Genomic DNA, 22,628 nt, shown 5'->3' on the forward strand with positions numbered 1-22,628 from the left:
TGTTGGTGTCATCATGTTGCTGGACGTCGAAACCTGGTGGATGAACACTCAGTGTTTGCAAAAGAGGACCCCCAGCGTGCACACCTGCACACACTCACGTGCACAGGGACAACTTAGGCAAACACAGGAATTATCACACACAGCCATAACACATGGAGATATGCACATGTGCACTGGGGTGGCTGGGCACGTAGAGATGCATGTGAGGCATACACGATGCACACGCACACCGGCTCAGCAACCTTCGGAGCCCAAGAAACATGGTGAGCGTGATAACGGGTGTGAAAGGGCAGGGAGGTCAGAGCCCTGAACAAACCCAAGGCTCTCTCTTCATAACTGAAGCCAAAGGAAGCTTGGAAAGGCTAGACACTGAACCCCTCCACCCCTTCCTCTTCCAGAAAGTAGTCGGAGACTTAGGATAATAGGTGAGCAAGATCCCTATAGCGCTGGGCCCTGTGAGGAACCACAGTGACTGGATGCCCCATAGCCTGAACCAGCAAGCGCCCGACTAGCTCGGACCCTTCTTGGCACAGCTCTGCACTGGATGCCAGGGACGCCTCGGGATGGGGGTGACTTCATGCCAATCTCTTGCTCTGGGCCTCGCCCCTACAGTGGTCTGGCTGGTTTCAGCCTCCCAAGCAGAGCTTTTACCTTACCTGGTATCTGGTTCCTGTTACTATCAGTTATAGTCACAGTGTGTGTATATGTGTCCCCTGTCTGGCTAGGAGCACCCCAAAGGCAGGCATCATGCCTTCTACAATAAGACCGAGCCTCTCTACAGGGGAGACATGCCTCACCTGGACTTCTCCAGAGGGAACAGGTGTTTCTTTGACCTCTACACACGCGCTGAGGGCCCCAAACGCGTAGTTTCTGAGTTGGGTTTCTGTCAGTGGGCTGTTTCTCTTTCCCCTCCAGCTCCTTTGGGAAATTTCTGGCTGCAGAGAGGGCCTTGAACTGGGTGAGCCCCTGGACTTCAGGCTTCAATCACTGGCAGGATCAGAGGCTGGGAACTGATCGCCCGGCAATCCCAGCTGCGGCACCCCAGGGCCCAGCCTCTCGGGTTTCTTGGCATATATGAATCCCCAGGGAGTTGTTGAGAACCTGAGGTTTCCTCAATAATTTACATCCATGCTCCTCCCTTGATGGGATCACATGGCCCCAGACAAAGCGGCGAACACTATCCTGGGGCAACCCGATCTCCTGGGCCGGGACAACGCGATGATGACCCTGTACTCTGGCCAGCACTCGGGAGATATGGACTCAGCTGGAGGCCAGCGACCTGATAGGACCACGTAAGTTCAGCCGTGGCCTTTCGCGTGCTGGCAGGTGAAGGGTAATTGAGGGAAAAAGAACTCTCTGGGAATTAGATTAGGAAAAGATGGAGGATCTGTTTTGCCCAACCTCTTTAACCTGTGGGGCCCCATTCCTCGCCTGCCTCTGTCATTATCTAAACTGGAGAGTCTGCCCATCACCCTTGTTCCTTGACCTTCCACCTGTGCTCCAGGCCCATCACCTTCCCCTGTCCCATGCCTTAGTTCCCCTGACTCTTACCCGTCTCTCTCCCGTACTCCATTCCCTCAACGTACACAACTATTTGGGTCTTTGGAATCTTAAACCCCACTTTTGCCCTTCCTGTCACCACCCTACTTCTCTTCTTCCCCATCGAAGAAGCTACTGGAAAGAGACCGGGGCGTTGCGCCCTTCCTCACCGCCCACTGCCCACGGGCCACATACCTCCTCTACCTGTGCCACTGAAACAGAACCCCTCCCCCCGCAGTGATTTATACACCCACAAAACCTCCTGGGCACCTGAATGTTCCACAGGCAAACTCTAAACCTGTTATCCACTCGTCAAAAGATTTTTTAATACCTTCTCTGTGTCAGGCATTGAGTTACAAAGTGAATACAATGAAGGTCGAGGAGCTGTTGATTTGACCTGATTGCTAAGGGATCTAATTGAAATAAGTCAGGATGTGATGGAAACCCAGCGGAAGTGCACACACCTTCCAGTCGGTGGGCTCTCGGTCGCTGCCAGCCATGCCCACGGCTTTCCTCCCAGGGCCGTGCCCTGCTGGCCCCTCCCCCTGGAACGCTCTGCTCAAGTCTCATTAGACTAGCTGCTTTTCTTATTGTGCAGATCTTAGCTCAAGTGTCACCTCCTAGAGAGGCCTCACTTGACCATGCTCCCATCACATGCTAACCCATGTACCCTGCTTGATCTTCATGGCACTCATCATAAATAAAATTACAGACCTATTTCACTCATCCAGGTTGTTATGTTCTAGAAAGTTGTGTGGACAGTGAATTAGCAAATACCGAGCCGCTGGGGAAACTCGGGTGTAGGTGCCCATCAGCCTCTGGCTGCAGCGTTTTCACCAATGCATCAATACCTAACCTGGTTTTATGTGTGTTTCTGTTTAAAGACACTCTATTTAATACATTTTGTTGATTCACTAATATTGAACTCACCGCCGACAGCACTCATGCCTGAATGGGGTTTATCTAACACTGGCTTTTCCCTGGAGGGCTCTTCACAGCCTTCTTGTACTTACTGGACAGACAGCACTTCAGAAAAAAAAAAAGTGCACCAAATCGGCCATAGAAAGGAGGTTGGTTCACAGTCTGAGAGCTGAGACTAGCAGGTTCCGCCTCATCTGGGAACGTGCACACTGGGCGACTCGAAATTGTCACAACTCTGCACTTGTCCCCGCGTGGCTCTGAAAGTGCGGGATGTATTGATCTTGGGGTTTCAAAGCAGTTCCAGCAAGGAGGTGAGTTCACAAACATCCATCTGCAAAGAGGATCGGCTGTATTTCACTTAGCTGTGTGCCATTTCTCCTGCCTAGAATGTAAGGTTCAGGACGCCTTGTCTTTTCATTGACTGATGTATCTCCAGCACTTGGCACAGTGCCCAGTACATGGTAAGTGCTCAGTGCATACTTGTTTGCACTGAGAGAAAACAAATGGAAGGAAGAAAGGAAAGGAGGGAGAGAGGATGAAAGAATAAAGTCCAGGTTCCTCTCCGCCTGACTACTGGCGATGCTTGTGCAGAGACCTCTTATGCCAGAGAGACTCCAGAGCCACACGGCTCCTTGTCCCTTTCCATCCCTCCCAGAGGCTCCTTGGCTCCTTCCTCGGTCCAGAACCCGCTTTCTCCAAAAGCTTCTCAGACAGTGCCTGTCCTGCTCCGAGACTCGCCTCTCCAGCCCCATCTGAATGGCCTGCCTCTCCACTGCCGGATCCGCTGTGCCTGCCCGCACAGGAAGTCAGGTGGCCTCATGCTTTGGGGAAGACTGCCGGTGCTCGCTTCACACTTCTCATCTTTCCCTCCTTCCATCTTGGAGCTGGGGGTGGTAGAGAACATGCCACCTTTTTCATCTGTCCGCCTCCCACTCAGGGTCTGTCTGGTTCCCGGAGCACTGTTCTACCCTGGGCTCGGATCCCCAACCTAATGGCTGACCAATAGTCGATGGTCAGATTCCATTTTATTCTCCTCTGAGAGCCTCTGGGAGCTGAGAGTAGGGAGCTATCTGACCTTTCATTTTAGCCATGTGGGGCATTTGCAACTTCTCCTGTTTAGGTTCGATTTTGGCCTCCCCCAGGTGGAGAGGGAAGTGTACTGGGCCAAGAGTCAGAAAGCCTGTCCTATAAGATCAGACCTGCCAGAGACTCGCGTGTGTGGCCTGGGGGGTCATTTACCCTCCCTGGCCTCAGTTTCCTCATTTATTTTAAGAAGAGGATAGATCACTTATCTTCTTGTCTTTCTTGACAAGTAAGTATATATAAAAGTGCTGCGTAAACCCTTCAAAGCACATATTATCAGTGTTATTTTATCCCTCGTTCTCCCGTCTGGAGAATACTAGATTACAAGCAGCTTGAACCATGAGAACGTTCCTTGTCTCACACATCAAGAAGCCTGGAGAGAATTCCATGGTTCAGCAACTTGACCACGTCCAGGCTCCAGGCTAGCCTCTCTGAAATGCTCCTGACTTTCTTCTCACCAGAAGGCCGTAGCTACTCCAAGCCTCACCCTCTCGTAACAGTCAAAACAGGAAGGCGTGGGCAGTTGGGGACGCTGGTTAGAAACAGGAACCAGCAATTACCCAGCTAAGGTACTTAATGTCAGGTAGGAAGGGAGGCACTGGAGGAGTTTTTGATGGGGATGAGGGAAGAGGCGCCCTCATCTCTCATTTTTTTTTAATCAAAAAAGGGGAAAATCTTTCCAGAAACCCCCAGTTGACTATCCTTCCGATTCTAATTGGCCAGGACTGGGTCACACCAATAAGCTGATCACTGGCATAGAATGAGATTCTAAATCAATCATGGCTCATCCACGGGTCATGGGAAGGGAGAGGCCCCTCTGACACATGAGAAAAGTCAGGGTTCTGCCAGCACCGCAGGCGGGGAAGCCAACGTCACCCGCCACCTGCCATGGTCTCCCAGCCCTCCTCCTCCCCTCCTGCAGCCCCCGCCCCGCCCCAGGCGGCCTCGTTCCAGCTCTGCTCCCCAGTCCTGCCTCACTCCTTCCTTCCAGCTCCTGCCATCACTCCCAAGACTTCTTGTCATTTTCTCCCTCCTTTCCTGGAATTCAAATTCTACTCTTCCCCTCTCGTTTTTCTTTCTGACCCATAATGCCTTCATACAACAACCATCGTTGTGATAGTCATGGCTACCTGTACCCCTGCTTGTAGAAAGATGAGTCTTTCTCTTCGTGTACTGAATTTCTCAGAAGATCCAGAAAACATTTCAGGGCCTTGTCTGTGTCTCCAAGTCCACACTTGGCCTGCTGGGTGGATTGTGCCGCGGGAATCAAGGCAGACAGCCTTTTTCAGTCATAATCCCTACTTTCACGTAGAGCTTGAGCATCTAGCTCACCCTGTGTAGACCATGTATTCCAGCCTGACCCTCATGAGCACCCAGGAGTCAGACTAGGCAGGCGTAATAACCCCTTTTGTCAGATGAATCACACTAGGCTCTAGGAAATCAAGGAGTTTGCCCAAGGCCACAGAGCGCCTAGCAGCAGGGTCTGCGGGGAGGACTCTTGGCTCTGGTCCCGGATCAAGTGCCCCTTCCCCTGGACCACAACCAGAGACAATGCACAACCGGCCCGTTTGAGCTTCCAGTTTAAACCCAGACAAGCAGGAGTTGCCAAGCTAAGTTCCAAACAACCAAGTCCACTGAGCGTGCCAGGAAGACAGCGTAGGAACTAGGTTTCATGCGATGCCAGGCACAGGGCAGCAAACAATGGGCATTATGTCCCATTACCATATAACTCCTCTGGTTGAAAATTCCCTTCACAGACGCTGTTTCATTTGCTCTCACACAAACCCTGCGAGCTGGACGTGGCAGGCCTGATTACTATCTGCAGATATGGACGCTGAGGAAATGTGACATAACTGGTTGGAAAGAAGCTGAGTCGGGACCTCACATTAAGATTCCTGTTTCCCAGGCCTGGATTCCTCCCCCTCACTGGTTAATAACCGTCAGAAACTCGCCCCTCTGCTGGCAGGGTCAGGGGTCTGGGCTGATCAACTTGTCAACCTGTTTCTCAGAACAATGAGGGAGGCAATTAGGGCATAGAAAGTGGTTTCGAGGAAATGTGGCCGAGGAAATGTGGCCAAGGGAAGAGAGCCTCGGGGTGGGAAGGACTTGGCAAGAGGCTCAGGGCCAGCAACACTGGCTGTGCGCAGGCCAGGCCAGCAGCGGGCCAGAGCCCTGAGGGCCAGCGTGCACGAGGGGGCTAGGGAGCAGGGTGGGGTGGGTCTCCAGTGTTCTCCCGCTAGCAGCCAGTTTGTTCTGAATCCTTCTCGGGCTTCCTGGCTCCTTCTCTAGGAAGCCTGTAGGGATGAATCTCTCCCCCGAGGCCCTCCGGCAGGGCCTCAGCGAATCTCTGTGATGCCATCTGGGGCGTGTCAACCTGCTGCTGTAAGGGCGACAGCACTTGGGCTCTTTCTCCCCTCCTTTGTCCCCTTCCCAGTCCACACAGCGAACACACTCAGTGAGCAGCTGACCGTGGACCCTGCCCCACTGATCACTCCCGTACTCTGGCGTTGGTTCCCTGGTGTGGCTGGGCAGCAGGTGGGGTAAGAGCAGAGCTCAAAGAATGGACAAGTGCCGTCAGGAAGGAAAGGGAAAAGGAGAACAGAGAAATCTAGAGGAGAACAACGCAAATGACATTTTGTCCACAGATCTGCTTGCCGCTTCCTCCCCTCACATTCCCTCTCTAAGGAGACTGGTCCCAGGGAAGCCTGGTGGCCCCTGCACCAGCATCTTAGGTGTCCCTCGCCATATTCCCTTGGCCCACTGTTTTCAGCTGCCGTTGCAGTGGACACCTCAGGTTCCCTGGGGACTCACACTCGAGTCTTTCTGCTTTTGGCCTTGGTGCTTCTCCAGTGACAGGGGAGCCTTTCCCATCCACTGCAGGTGCAGCCCAGAAGTTTGGGGATGTTAATGGCCTCAGGGGCAGCCCCTAACCCAAGGGGGACAGGAGGTGGTGGGTGAGGGCGCAGTCTTCTCCAGAGCTGAGCTCCCTCCGTCTGCAGTCGAAGCCACAATCATGCCCCTGGTATTGTCTTCCTCGCATCCCCTTTACTTTTCCTTTCCCTCTCTCTTCTCTCTCACTCCAGTGATCACCTCCCAAATACACCACCTGCACTCAAAGCTTCCTCTCAGGCTTTGCTTTAGAGGAAACCCAAACTAAGACACACCCCTCACCTGGATGTGCACACCGACACCTCTGCCTGTCTGGGCGGCTGTAGCTCCTGGCCACATTGCCCACCTCCTAGGTGGGTTTGGTGTGGTTTCACTGAAGGAAAAGAGGCTGCAGCCTGGTGACGCCTTTACATTCCTAGCAGTTCCCCTGTAACTGTTCCCCTCTCTAGGCAATTGTACAGAATCCCCTGGAGAAAGAGTAAATCATAGCGGCTAAGAGAACAGACTTTGAGGCCAGACTGCCTGTATTGTTGGATGATCTTGGGAAAGTCATTTAAACTCTGCGTCATTTCACACGTCTGTACAATAGTGATGATAACGGTATCTCATGGGGTCGCTGTGAAGGTTAGAGGGGCCGGTGTGTGAAGGGCTGAGAGCATGGCCTGGCACATGCTCTCAGCCCTGGGAAATGCTATTGGTGTTTGCTCCTCTTCTCTCCCCTGTGAGAGCTCTTTGTGCAATGCCTTGGGAGGAGGGACAGAGTGAGGACACTGAGGACCCCCCAGTGTCCCTCCCATTCCTTATTTCCTCCTTGGTGGTCCTGGTGGCAGAGCTGACTTCATTAACTTGTGACCTGCACTTGTGTTAATGCTATCATCATCTTGAAATTCTTAAAAAATTTTAACCGGGCAGGAGCTTTGCATGCACTGGGTCCCACAGCCTATGCAGCTGGTCCTGCCTGATGGCTTGATGCTCAGGGAGAGGCCACTACAAGGGAAGACAGCAAAACGAGCTCTGTCCTCTGGTCAGGCTGAGCTCATTGTTTCTTCCCTCCTCCGAGCACCGCAGAAAAGGCAGGCACAGTGAGAGCTTTGATCAAGGTCCCTGTGACTGACAATGGCTCAAGGGTGGCTACAGGCCTTAGGGGCCAGCTGGTCCAACCCCCACCCAGAGATGAGTTCTCCTACCCAGCACCCCTGGCACAGGCTCACCCAGCCTCTCTGTGAATTCTTCTAGTGCCAAGAAAAAACCCATTTCATTGTCGATTCCAATCGTAACCACCCCTCACTCTAGCGAAGTGTTCTAAGATTCTCCGAACACTTGCCCATGGATTAGCTCCCTGGGTCCTCACCAACGCCCCGCGCAGCAAGCATTTTCTAAGGAGTAGAACTGCAACTGTCAGTTCGGCAGCCCTTGCTGCCCACTCAGCCTTTCCCCTCCTTCTTTTGGCAGTTAACATCTCACTTCATCTGGAAAGTCTTTCAGCCATCAAAAGAGAAGAAATAACTCCTTAATTCTTTGTACTAAATTATTTCCCCCCGGGGCTGTAGGTAAAGTAATGCATTTTTCCAGATGCGCTTCACTTTAAATAACAGTCATGAAAATGGCATGAGCTAAGCCACCTTTTAATGAACTGACGCTCGTGTTAACTATATATTAGACTTCCATTAAAGATGATGGAATAAAGCAGGATCACAGAACCCTCCTCCCTTGTTGCCCAAAGAAAGAACACGGAAATGTAAAATCAAAACAAAAACGCGACAACCTCAAATAGCCAAAGAGTCCATTTGGAGGGCAGCCACCTGAGGGAACGGGTAGGGCAAGGAACTGCCAGTGGAGGTCCCCAAGACCTGGGACCTGAGCGGTCGGGAAGAGTTGTCCTTGGCTTGCTGTCCTCCTGGTGGGATGCAGGGTTGAGAGGAAGAGCTGGAGCCCATGGGAAGAGCAGCCGGGTGCTCACCATGCAGACTTGGCGGTAAGCACACACCGGCACCACGGAGATGCCTGGGGTTGAGCATGTGGCTGGAGCTCCGTGCCAGCTGTCCCCGCTCCATCTAAAGTTCTGTACTTTACCATGATACTTCAGTAAACATAAACAGTATTTGGTCCTAATCTGCCCACTTTGTTCTGGTACCGAAATTTCTAAGAATCGAATACGCTGCACTTACGACTGGAAGATAAAATGGCACTTCTCAATATATAAACCTCAGAGTTTTCTGCAACTAGAAAGAAAAAAGTTTTTTAAATTCCTGTGGCTTCCTGAATCTTTAGGCTTTTATATTTAGGATCATATAAATTATACATAGAGAACTATGGGCTGATGGATAGCTTCCAACTGTGAGAAGCTAAATTTCCCTCTCTTTTGATAATTAGTTCAAGGTCTTCACCACAAGTGACATCATGTCTCAGGAGCAAAAATAGGTCCCTATTAAGAGTATGTAATGTCTTCTGTCTAGCAGATCCCATTTCCCCCTCATGCCCTCGTCTCCTCACCGTCCTAATCGGCTCTCCAACCTCAAAGCTTTTTCTTGCTGCTGTCTGGAGCCTTGGATAATTAGATATAGTCTGACCAGGTGAGGTTAGGAGTTTGGCTACGCTGATTGCATTTCAGTTTACCTTAGAAATCCAAAGGACCAGGGCTCTGGAAAATGGATGGTGGGCATTATAGCCTACGTGATAGACAATTCTTAGGAACTGAATGGGTCATTTGGACCTTAGGCACAGCCAGGTGTGGGAATAATTTACATCCTCTGTTGAACCCAATCAGGGTAGGATAAAACAGCCTTCTTTGCCGAGCATTTAGTACGATGTGCTTCCCATACACGACCTTATTTAATACTGAAAAGAACTCCGAACGTTTCCCATTTAACACCTGATCAGGGTGAGGTTGAGAGAACAAAAAACTTGGAATTCAAGTTCACGGGCTGAGTCCTGGGTTCTGCTGCTCTTCTGCTGGCTCCTACTTGGGCAAGTCCTGGAATCCAGCAGCTGCCATGACATCGGGAACTAGAGGCAGTTGTGGCCCTGAGTTTGTTACCTGCTGCAAGTTTCATACTTGGAATTCAGAAATGAAAGGAACTATTATGAGATTGAAATCGCTCTCCCCTTCAGTCTGAAACAAAGGCATTCTCTTAATCTTCTACTGTACAGGGCAAAAATAAAAAAAACAAAAGACATTTCCTTTTCATATCCAAAAAGATAAAAAATATATATAGATTTCAGATTAGGCTAATAGTTCTCGGGAACAGCTGAGGGGAACACTTAAAAAAAATAATCTCCTAGAGTTGGGGACATTATGTTTACTTTAAAATCAAGGAAAAGGAAATTACAGAAGCTTTTGGATCCATCACCCCTTTAAGAGATATACTTAATCCTCTCGATTTAACTCTTATTTACTAAAAATAGAAATCCAACCAGAAGCAATCTGCTGTTTCGGGGAAAATATTCGAATGGAAATCTAGTTTCCACAGTTCTATTAAGTAGTCATTTGATGCTGCCAGCAATGAACCAAAATTGGACCCGAATGAAATCTACCATCTCAAAACAAGGTGATTTCTAAAGTTCCCACTAGCTCCGAAATTCCAAGGGCCAATGAGTCACGCATCAATCAGTGCAAAAAATAATACAGATATGCACAAACAAAACTTCCATTCTTTTAGATAGGTGTTCCTTTGATTAATGTGATTTATATGAACGAGTGATGATCAACGGATCTTATCCTCTTAGAAGTATTTGGAAACTTAAAAAGTTTCCGACTACTGAAATTATGAGCAAACCTGTCAAAGTGCAAGGACTCTTCTAGACCTGTCTACTGTTCTTTAATTATTCGACTAGCTGAGGATTTTTTTTACTGTGATAGCTGACCTTCACAGATGGCTCTCAATGAGCCCTGCCTCTCAGTATTCACGCCCCGTAGTAGACCCTCCCACACTGAACCTGGACCGTGACTCACTTTAACCAAAGGAACACTGTGCCAATCCCGGGTCTAAGCCAAAGAAGTCTCGGTTGCTTCTACTTCGGTGCTTTTGGGGAGCCCCGAGCTGCCATTGCTCTCCTTCCCACACTGAATATACCAGAGATCAGTACATCTAATGCAGGCCCAGACGCCTTGTGCCCAAAGCCATCCTTTGTTCTTATCGAAGATAAGACCCTTTTCAGGGAGTTTTTTTCCATCAAAAAGTGAAATAAAGGAATGAAGATGAAGCGATTGATTTTTTTAGGGGCAGTATCCCAGCCCCCCGACTTCTCGGTGACAACACTGAGACAGCTGCTATAGTCACAAGGATGGCCCAGGTTCTCCCTTGCCTGAGATACATGAACAGCGAGAACTTCACCATCTCTAGGGTGAGTCACACAGCTAAGAGGTAGATGAGACTCCAAGAAAAGGGGATGGAAATTGCAAGGGGAAACTCAAGAAGGAGCTGTGATATGGTCATGCTTTCTAGCGAAAACATTATTCCAATTCCTTTCTTTGTAAAATGGGTTTATTCATACCTAATTCAGAGTATCTTCTGATTATGAAAGAAGGCATCTCATTTCCAGTGGCGAGCCAACCCTCCTCCCACGTTCCATTTGTTATCTGGATTATTGATACTGTTTATGTTTCCCAAGTCTTTCAAAGTTAAGAAAAAGGTTATCCAAGTCCTGAGAGGTAAAATTTATTGATTTATATCATATCAGCATGTTATGATATGGTCACACCTGCTCATACAGCTGACTTTTTCTTATATCCAAAGAGGAATTTTTTTTCCCTTTAAAAATACATTTTTTAGCAGGAAGAAACACTTTTGAAACAAACATTTCCATATTAAGTGGAAATTAAAAACAATGGCTTTTTTGTTGTTTTCTCCCAACTCATGAGAAATAGGGCTGGTCAGCAATAGATCTCTGAATGCTTCAAATCTGCTTTCAGGCCTCTGCCTCAGGTTGTTCTTTGTCTTCTACAGAAACCAATTCTAGGAGGGGAAAATGACAGCCTCCCCGCAAACAGTGGCCTAAACCCAAACAGAAAACAGAAGAGGTAGACTTAATTGCAACTATTTAACTTATGTGGTAGATGGCGTAAGATATTTTAATACATTAAAAAATTTCAGCGGGATCAAACATATTCTACAAATATCGAAATAATATTTTAAATGCTCAAAATGAAACCTTAGATATGCCTCTATCACAGTTTACTTAGAAAAATGAAAGCATAGAGCCAACTTTAGAAATATGCAAGCTTTCCATGCACTTCAGGACAAACTGGCTTTCATAGAATTCTTTATATCAAAAAAGCATGCTCTGTAGGACTGGTGTGAATGCTTTCCCACCCTTTAAAGCCCCTGCCAGGGTCAGTGATAGGAATTTCCTGAGAGCACTGAGTAGATTAACTGTGAAACATTTATTCAACGCTAACAGTTAAAAACAAAAAATAAAAAAAACCCCAAAACCTCCCCAAAACAGAATAAGGATAGTAGTGTGCTGGAGACAGCTCCTACGAGCTCAAGAGAGTCAACTGTTTAAGTTTTAGAATTTTGCCGGTAGTTGTTCTTTTGGTGTTCACAACGCTATTATTGAAATTATGTAAGCTTATGATTGGTGCTGAGGCTAAAAGTGGTTCACTTTAATGTGCATAATTTGTACAAGGTCAAGAAACAGTTTAACGTTAGATCATATATCAGACTGAATGACCATAGATCTGAGAAATTTGTGGATTAGGATGTAATTCCATTTTTCAAATCATAGTTGAATTGCAGTCATAGGTTGACTACAAGAGTTCAACAAAACTCAAAGCATCCTGAGAGAATCAACTGGCTATATGGAATTTACAATAAAGTATATTTTATTATTATTTGTTGTTATACATCTTTGCTATCAGCAAAATTTATAACAAACTTATGTACGCCTATATACATGATTGTTTTTTTCCAGGAGAGAGAACTATCAAACATTTACCAGTATACCACTAGTTGGGGAGAATAAGGGAGGGGGAAGGAGAAATAGTTTAAAATAAAAGAACAATGTTTTTTCATTTGGATTTTCGGTTTGCCTCCAGCTGCCATGGTGTGTTCTAAGTACACATCTACAGATGTTAATACCAAAATATCTCCAGTAAAACACAAACATCCCATTCCCACTACTAAGAATTAAAAGCACTTTACTTGAAAAAAATCAACTTTATTTTTTCTAGGTTAAAAAAAATAGAACCAGCTATTAATTTTTTGTTGAGAAAATGCTTCTTTTGGTGTTCACATCTCAATTCTGAAAAGATGATCTGGTTACCAAAATAATCCCAATGCTTTTTCATAAACCAGATCCACGTGTGACCAGCCCTTTACAAAAGTTACAGTTGCCACAGCCTTTACATTCATTCTTATCATACATTACAACGTGCAGATACATAAAGAAAGAGAGACAGGTCACCAAGCTGAAGTAAACATTATGGCATCAGGAAAACTAAAATCCATCTCTATAAAATAAATACAATTTTGTGATAACGGTAAAGAAAATAAAAGCACTTAACAATGGCAGTTCGATGTATCACTGTTTCATTACCCAATCATAAGTCACTGTAAAATGCATAGACTCCTTACATGTAAAGAATTTGTGCATCACAGCCATGTGTTCAACAGTTTTACACAATAAAAATAAAGCCATTCAACATATGTTTGCACATACTTTGCAATGAGAATACACCTAAAATTTTTTTTTGCTCTTTAAACTATTTTAAAAAAATATTAAAAGTTCTCAAATGGAAATTCTGCAGAAAAGCCCATATTTTATCTTTTGTATGGCCACAGTTACCCTCCCCCAACAGTTCAGCACCCTCAGCTCATTCCCAGAGTCTAGTTCCTAATTGTTGAGGATCAATGCAAAATAATTACAATAAAGCACCAACGAGTGACCGCTCCGGAGAATACCCAGCCCCTTCGTGATCTAGAAATGTCCAAGTTCGGTGGTTTTGGTCTCAAACACATTAGTCTCCACTCTCTCATAAAACGAACCAGTATACCTGCTGCCCACTGCTGCTTCTGATGTTGCCTTTCATATGACCAGAAGCAAGGTTCACAGAACTACATGGCAACACATAAGACTAACCATTTTTACCCATCCCGTGTGGGCCACAGCTGGCACGCTTGAGACAGTAACACTGGAGTGAAGTACTGTGTGATAACGAAAGTAACTCACTCTTCCTATGGAGCAGTGCAAATAAAATTGCCTTAAATATAAAAAGAATCCAGTAAGACCATCCATGGTTAAAGACTACGTCCTCTGAATGTGACTGGGTCCCACTAGTTCAGACGAGTCTTTAGGGAAGCGATTGTCAAAAAACGTTACTAAGACAAATCCACAAGAAGTGAGTAATATGAGCAAAGAATGTAGACGCATTCTTAACATCGATCCGAATGATATTAACACTAGAATGGTGTTGAGGTTCACGTTTGGTGATTTAACATTTCATTTTCGTAAAAACGCTTCAGAACAATTGTAATACTGCCAACTCTTGATTATTTAGGGATTCCTTTTCTAGTCTATGGATTATTTAGGCTTTTGTTTCTTCTTTCTGAAGCTGTCTTTCCAAATCTTTTCCTTCACTCATTAACACAGTCACGAATATATAGGCAAGAGAAACTAATAAAGAACTCAAATTGTTTTTTTAAATTAGTAAGTATCCCTAAAAGAAAAAAAAAACTGATGAGAATAACAATTCAGACTCTAAATACACTTAGACTTTTGGCTTACTATGACTTACTAGTGGAACAGTTATCCAGTAATCTCTAGTCCCTTTACTGTGGAAAACTAAGGGTTGGTTGTAACACTAAAATATGATAGAAAACATGACAGATTTGAACTCACAGCTATCTTTTTTTTTTTTTAATCTACTATTTAGATTCTCAACTAGTTTGTTTGCCCGCCCAAACATAATTTCCATTCTGTAATTTGTCTTTACCTTCTACTGGCATATAGGTTTCTCCACAATATCTGTATATTTCAACACCAATAATAGTTTCTGAAGCTAAGGGTGAACTGCTGGGGTGGTCACTTCTGTAGTCACTGCATCTGCTGACGGCCAAGTAGATGCTCCATCACTGTGACGCGTGCTGAGACTCTACAAGCTACTGGTATAAAACTGGCACAGTGTTATTTTCTTTCCCCTTGACAAAATGTGTATTTGTTAAACCTCCTTTCATCTTCCTTTGCAAAGAAAGTACAAATCAGGATATTTTATTCAGTCTGTACAGTGAATATTGCTGCTTCCCTGACTGCCATATAAGAACACTGATTCTCCCTTCACATGCCCTAGTGCAAGCAGGAGCACGCCCGCTGATGAGGAAAGCACCAGCAATGCTCTCAGACAAGCGCATTTTTCTAACTAAAGAGAGAGAACAGGTTGATAAAGAATCAAAGAGGGACAGGGCAGATCAAACACATCTATTTACAATGCACAGAACTATTTTCAAAAATTAACTTACACGTCTGTTGTTATTTGTCATTCTAGAGACTGTTGAAATGACTATGCTTGAAAAGTAAAGCATCTTACAGAACAGTTTACTTAACGTGTACAGTATATTAAACAATATCATGTTCCTTTGGAGCACAGTGATGGCAACGGTGGCCCTAAACCACATCTACATATGCATGTATGCATTCCTCTTTTTTCAACAGGACGCTGGCCACTCCACCTGTGGCCTGCTTTAGCAATGAAGAAAAGGTCTAACAGCCAGGACTGTGCATGCCACACTCGACAGTAAGCAACTTATCCCCTAGATGACTGACTAATCTCCCAAATAAACAATTTCAGTTCATCTTATAATCTAGTAGAATGTTCTGGGCCTCAAACAGAAGCATCCTTTAAGCTTTTATTGGCTTCCTATCATACCCATACCTCTAAATTGAGATTGGCTTCGCCTACTCACTGTTACTGTAAAACACATAATGAAATGCTTAGCTTTCAAAAAAACAGCATCTTATAACCACCATTACTGACATCAACACATTAACACTGTCTTCTGCGTTTTACCAGCAGTAGTATAATCAATGAGGTATTTCAGTTAACACATTACTCTTTCTCACACATTGCACTGAATTAACCTAAAGATGAAGCTGCTGTGGGCTTTTATTTGGTGTTGCTTTACCTTTCCCACATAACTGGGAGAAAATTCATATCTTCTCAGTTTTTTTTGGTTTATTTAAAAACAGAAAACATCAGCTTTTACTTTTATTTTCCGGCCAACTTCTCAAAATTGTCATTTGTATGATTAACAACAACAGAGGAATCTACAATGCTCATGTCACAGAAAACTACTAATGACTCACTAGGATCTTAATAGTCTTACAATCCCAAACCAAAAGACCATTCTCTGTCTCAACACAGGAGTGCAGGTGATGGACGACGCAGTGCCAGCACTTTTTGAGAAGAGTTTGGTTCTACTATGAGGTAAATTGCATGAACATAGTGATAAATACAAAAAAAAAAAAAAGTTTTCTAAATATAGACTTGACTTTATCCTCTTCAAAAGCAACTGGAAGAAACAGGAAAACCTTGAGTGCTGGTCTCACTCCGGGTCACACCACTCTGTCATGTGTAGCTCCTTAGTGTGACAGGTTCTGGGGTGCCATGTGAGAACTTGTCACCATTTTAAGCCAGTGTCTGGCTCTAGCTCTTATTTTTCTAATAAACTAGCCTATTTTACCTGATATGGATCATTTAAATGTTTTGCATTTTGTTTCAACCATCCCCAAATGCATTTGGCACTAATATGCCAAAATTAAAAAATGGCAAAGCTTCTGAGCTAGACAGAAGCCTCACCTTGGTGGTGTCCATGTAAGGGTGGCACGGAAAAGCATCAGCACACAGATAAACACGCAGACAAGACAGCCTCTCAAGAATCCCACTCACTGATTATGCTTACGTTTGTTTTCAGGCTACATTACAAATCCTTTGCTATATATGCATCTGATAAAAGTGCATTTTGTAAAAGACAGTTATCAGTCTACAATATGCCTTCCATACAAAAGGAGAAATCAAGTGACCCCCTCCCACAAGGGAAAGCACCAGCGCATGTAAACACGGTGTCGGCCTGAGCTAGCCAGCCTCGTTATGGAGCACATTCTAGTACCGGACGTGTCCATCGGATACTGCTTCCCTCTCTAGGGCACGCCTGACACTGAACTTCAGTTGCTGAGGACCAGAGTGTCACTTGCAAATGACAGGAAAACAGTTCTTCAGAAGGTAACAAACCAACGCCCTCGAGGTTCCTAGTGACACAGCTGAGTTGTGGAGGCGAGGGCTCTACAGCACTGCCCTGATGGAGACGACTAGCTAAGAGCACAAATACAACTTTCTGAGCTTGAACTAGATAATCAAGTATATCTGGTGGCAAAAGAATTTCTCTCGGTCTTCTAGGATGATTTTATGATTTCGTCTTCTCCAAATGTGATGTTTACTAAAATTTGTGGTAGAGTGTACCTCTTTAAAACATGGAAAGTCCTTAAAACATAGTAGCAGGTCATTATATTACTCATCCTCGTTTTAGCAGTTTTAAAATATCCCAAAGGGGGATAAACATGAATCCATCCATGGAATTTCCTTTGCTTATTTTTATATTCTGATTTGCACATGTTGAATAATGCACACTCATGGAAGTCTGAACTCCTATGGTGACCTTGACAAGTCCAAGTCAATTCCTAAAACAGGCAATGGTAAAAATACTGAATGACGTTGTACCACATGTAACCTGACAAAAATGCAAAAGATTGTATGAGAAAGATCCACATATTGCTGAGGGTCATCTCTCTGGAAACGGCTTCCTTGTGGCCCTTGGGAGGTGGAAAAGCCCCTGAAAGAGAAGAGAGAAATATTACTTTGTTTTATGGTGGTGATAGGTGTCCTGGAGCAAAAGTTGAATATCGATTTAACTAGAGGTTTGTTTGTTTGTTTAAGAATCTTCTGTGACTTCCCATTGCTCCTGAAGAAAGATCTTATCTGAAATGCCAGTTTCAACCTGCGGAGTGCTGCCCTGCCTCTAAGCCTTAGCCTTCATTCCCTCTGCCTGGAGCTGCTCCTCCTCAGTCTCATCTCAGTGATTAGCAGGTCCCTCTGAATTCTTCCAAAATCTGAAGAAACAGCACCTGACTCCCTGCCTCAGTCAGTTACTCCCATCTCCATGTTTATTTCCTTCTTGGCACTTTCTACAATCTGTAATGATCCCGATCTATCTCTCCTTTTTTCTACAGACTGTCTGGCTCCTGCTGGACTATAAACTGCATGAGAGGAGGCACTCTGGCTGCCTTGTTTTTCACAATATCCTTAGAGATTTTCACAGTGGCCAGGATACAAGATGTGTGAAACCGATATCAGATACTTTCTGAAATAGCATAACTTATACTAATTCTTCTATTTATAAGTTAAATGTCCTTACCACAAAAAGTGGTTGTAAATCACTGATACTTTCAAAAGGCAAGATGGTTTATGAAATATATCTTCATAAAAAGGAGAAACACAAAATAAACAGATTTCTGGAAAGGAGAACTCCATCACTTCAGGCACTATTAGGGAAGGTCAGCTTGAGAACACTCCTCAGCATTTCAAACAGGCTTTGTCCCTCCTGATAATCTCTACCCTAAGCTGATTCATGAGGGGATTTGCTTCTCACAAGCAATTTACATAGAACACTTTCAAGTTTCAAGGTCCATTATGCAAATAGCTTTCTTAAAAAGAAGCTTCCATTATTGTTGCTACAATTTAGGCCAAATATCATAAAGCAAGAGACTCGGTCTGAAAGAGAGATCTTGTTAGTCTCTGAATCGCCTCATGCCTTCTTACATATCCATCCTGTCTTGTCTTTAAGGAAAATTTGAGAGTAAGATCAAGGACTGAACACACGGAGAGGGACACCTTGTTCAATCAGTCTTACTAGGAAGTCCAAAGACATACACAGTGTGCGGCTCTTGTCATATCATTATGTGCTACTCCACGGCCCCAGAGTCAGAAAGTTAAGATCAAGAAAGAATCTCGTTGAGGGCAAAGTGAAACAACCTTAAACTCAAAAACAAAAGCTCTGAAGGTAATTAACAGTATCTGCCTTTGCTCAACGTCAGGGCTTTGACAGTCTGATTTAACGTGAACTTTACGTCGGTACCAAAAAACATCTAATGGGAAGAAAATAGCACCTGCTGTTAATCTAAAATCCCATGGCCAATCTCAGGCCTGGGACAACTTTCACCTTGTCGCCCTACGGTAACCTCTATCGAACAGACCTACAGATAACTGCTGTTTGTGAAAGCGCTCTGGTAGTCAGTGCCTGGATTTCCACGATGTTAACTTCCTTCTTTTCTTCCTCACTCTTTCCTCCACCCCTGCTCTTTTTTACTGCCCAGTAGTTTTCATAGAACATAGAGAATATTAAGTACAGAAACCCTTAGGGTAAATAGACTTTTTTCTCTGAAAGAGAAAAGTATAAGGGTGTATTCATGAAAATTAAAAAAGTGAACTAACTATATGTAAAGAAAAGAATACGCATATTAAAAGGCAGTTAGAAATGATCTCAAATGACTGCTGGATGATGGTATTATTTAAACCATCAAATACAATGCCAAACATGAATGTTATTTGCTGTTTCATAAAACAGCCCATATAACTGTATATGCACAATTGCAGTCTTCCACAGACTGTGTACTCTCTTGACTTGGATCCATTTGTACAACATTTTACTCATCATTTGATCTTTGCACACTGGCTGATGAAGTAAGAGCCCAAATAAATTTAATATAAATTTATCTTTATGAAAATTCTAAGCTGGACTCTTAAATACAGAAATAATCCTCTGGGGTATCTGAAGAATGAAAAAATGGTTATCTCCCCTCAAGCACACTTCGGGAACTATCAGTAACCTCGGGAAGGTACGTAAGAGGATATTGTGTACCTGTTTCATAAAAATGTGACAAGAGGTCCTCTTTTTCAATAAAACGTTGATAAAGCCAGTCAGAAAGGTCATCAGTCTCCAGGGGTACATCTTTAATTGGAAAGATCCTATTAAGAAAAAAAAAAAGGGCAAAAACTTTAATTCATAAGTGGAAATCATTCAGAACCACAATTTAGCTTGGGCGACTGAAAAGTTGAAGTTATGGAATCTTCTTTTGCTTTTGTTTCTTCATCTTTTCTTCAGCTTTTTAAAAAGTTGTTGTTGATTATATAAGTAATAATATATAATTCATTCATTTATTCATTCATTCAAACATTTACTAGCCTCTTGTATATTAGGTCCAGTGCTAGATGCTAAAAACATACTGAGATTATACTATATGTAGAAATAAGTACTGAGAAATAACTGTCTTCCCACGTTTGTGATTAAGTAGGAATAGTGTTTACAACGGATCGAGTTTTAAAAGGCAGCTACTTTTGGACACATTACAGTAGTCAAATGCTAGGCCAAATCATGCATCTTAACAATGTTCTTTTGCTGGAAAAGTCTGTGAACTAGACAGAATCCCTCCAAATTGGTGCCCTTTGGCTAACTATATCAGAGATATTGGTTTCATGAGCAAAGCCAACTCTTAGTGATTGGGAGTGGTTGTTGGAACACGATTCTGAAGATTTCGCAACCCTGTCCTGACTCAACAGGAAGTAGACTGGGATGATTAGTGATAAATATCCACTGGAGGTGAGAGCAGAAAGGGGCGGCATCAGTGCTAGATATCTGCTGACCCTGAAAAAGGTTTTTTTTATTTGTTTTCCAATTCTGTGGGTTAAAAAAGTTTTTTTCATTTATCAAAGGTATAAAGGAGGTACACAGTTTAAAAGTCTACGAAAGGTTTGTTTGTATGAAAAATAGCAGTCTCTGTCCCCGTGCCCCTTGTTTCTCCCCAAAAGAATCTATTTTTAGCTCAGTTAGCTAATTATCTTGATATTTATCACCATGCTTCTTTGTTAGTTTTAGGGCTTATCTACTCACTTCTCACTATGGAAGATGAGGATTAAGCTCCTTCCTCTTCCTATTCCCACTACCCAGGCACATCCTTCCCATCTTCCCAATGCAGCCTATGGTAATTTTAATTAACATGATATTAGCCATTTACATTATTATAATCATGTAAATATACTGAATGCTAAGACATGTAGTAAATCATGGCAACTTTGCCTTTCCTGCCAATGTTTGTTCTCCCTGGATTGAGCATTGTTTTCTCTGTATACATAACTGATTCAACCACAAGCTCTTGCCCAAGTGTCAATCAATTCTCTAGAAGAAGTTTGTAAACTTTTTCTTAAAGGGCCAGATAGAAAATATTTAGACTTTGCAGGCTATGTGGTCTCTGGAGCAACTATTCAACTCTGCCTTGTAATACAAAAGCAGCCACAGACAATTTATAAACAAAAGGGTATAGCGGTGCTCAAATAAAATTTTATTTAAAAAGCTGGCAGCGGGCCAGATTGACCCGTGGTCTAGATCTTCTCTGAAGGCATTCGCAGGAATCGGACATTCTTTCAAGTTCATCTTCCTGAAGAAATTTTACCCAGAGTCTGGATTTGCTGCCTGCAGTTTTCATCTTGGGAAGGCCTTTCACCTTCATCCTGGTGATTGTCTGCACTCCCAAATGGATTCAATTTTCTTACATCTCATGTCTTCCTCTTTCTATATTTACTCCACTTTTTGATGGAGCACATCCTCCAGCACTTCCTTGAGAAAGGGTACTTGAAATCTTGCATTTTTGCCAATGCTTTCTTTCCGTTCTCACACCTGGTTGATAATTTGACTAGATACAAGATTCGGGGTTGGAATTCATTTTCCTCCACCTCTGTCTTTTTGTCCTACTTTCTAGGAGATTTCTTATTTAATTTCTAAACTTTTTACTGAGCTTTTATTTCTTTTAACATGTTTTAATTTCTAAGAGCTCTCTGAATATTCCTTTTAACAGAGTGCTATAATTGTTTTGTTGCAATATCTTATCTTTATGAGATTCATATCTATATGAGAATTAAAACATGCACAAAAGTAGAGAAAAGCGTTAAATGAACCCCCATGTACTATTAGGATTTTCGGAATCTGTACTTTCCCTGTACAGTCTCCGTTCTTCCAAGTCAGCTTCCTGTATTTGTTTCAGTTTCCATCCTCCACAGTAGAGACCTATCTGACGACCAGTTATCTGGTAATTCTTTGTTGCTCACTCACATTCACAGATGTGGGACTAGACAGTTGACTGAAAGCTCTCAGCATGCAAGTGGAGATTGTGAGCTTCGCTGAGAATTACCTGGCTGGGCCATTTAAATTGCTCTCTCTACTTGAAATCACCATTTCCCCAGAGAAAGATCCTCTAATGTTCTGCCTAGAGAGTAAAGGCCTGATTGCTACCTTCCCGGTAACAGAGTGAGAGGCCAGGGCAGGGAGTCTCAGCACATAGGGCACTTACATCACTTAACCATGTAACTTTCACTATGGGACCTCTGCCTCAACTGTGCCTGGTGTTCCTGAGTCCACAGAGCCCCGTTTCCCTCTCCAGAGTAAGCCTCCAGGATAATTCCCGAGCCGTGGGCTGTAGAGTAGGGGTCCTGGGGATCTGAGTTCTCCTTAAACAGGTTTCAACCAGTCTTGCCAAGTTTAGCAACCCATTCAACCTCGTTCCCACAGGTACTGATGCTGCTGGTTTTTTAGCCTTTTGGAAGTTCTATGGTGTAAATAAGATTGGCTCTGGGCTTTTCCCACAGCTGACTTAGGGTTCTGTTACATTATTTGCTGCTCTCTGTTTTCAACTTCCCAAGTTTTGTTGTTTTGGGGCTGTGTTTTAACAGAAATCCTACTCTAGCATCTGCCTAGAATAGCTTGGACATTCTCTTGCCTTAGGAGACAGACAGGAGGGCAAACCAAATGCTCCCTCAAAAGCGATCTACTTCTATTACTGATTGTTTGGTCACCGCGGGATTAAAATATTAAAACAACTAATCCCCTAATATGGCAAAGTATCAAATGCACTGAATACCAGTCCTCTTAGAATCAAATAAAAGGAATTCTTCTGGGATATAAATAAATAAACAAATAAACAACAGAAATAAATCTTTTCAATACCAACAGCTAACCAAATGAGAAACTAGCTAGCTCCTAATTTTCAAGAAACAAAAATTCTCATTATCTGTAATCCAGAATGTGCTCTTAAATCCAGAGTACTCTAGCAAACTCCATAGAATCAACTTTCAGAGCACCAGATAAATTGCACTTTCA

The 22,628-nt window shown here is 43.9% G+C and overlaps 1 protein-coding gene across 1 annotated transcript in view; it reads right to left on the minus strand.

Moving 5' to 3' along the window:
• Positions 1-17,018: 17,018 nt before the first annotated feature.
• The window catches only part of LPGAT1 (lysophosphatidylglycerol acyltransferase 1), a 58,917-nt gene continuing 53,307 nt past the window's right edge, over positions 17,019-22,628 (minus strand). Inside the window, exons 7-8 of the mRNA XM_011364496.2 lie at positions 19,341-19,447; positions 17,019-17,255 (exon numbers count right to left, since the gene is read on the minus strand). Coding sequence (XP_011362798.1) covers positions 17,104-17,255; positions 19,341-19,447 — 259 coding nt within the window. The 3' untranslated portion in view covers positions 17,019-17,103. The remainder of the gene's footprint in view (positions 17,256-19,340; positions 19,448-22,628) is intronic.

The sequence above is a fragment of the Pteropus vampyrus genome, unplaced genomic scaffold (assembly GCF_000151845.1).
Source record: "Pteropus vampyrus isolate Shadow unplaced genomic scaffold, Pvam_2.0 Scaffold98, whole genome shotgun sequence".
NCBI classification, from domain to species: domain Eukaryota; kingdom Metazoa; phylum Chordata; class Mammalia; order Chiroptera; family Pteropodidae; genus Pteropus; species Pteropus vampyrus.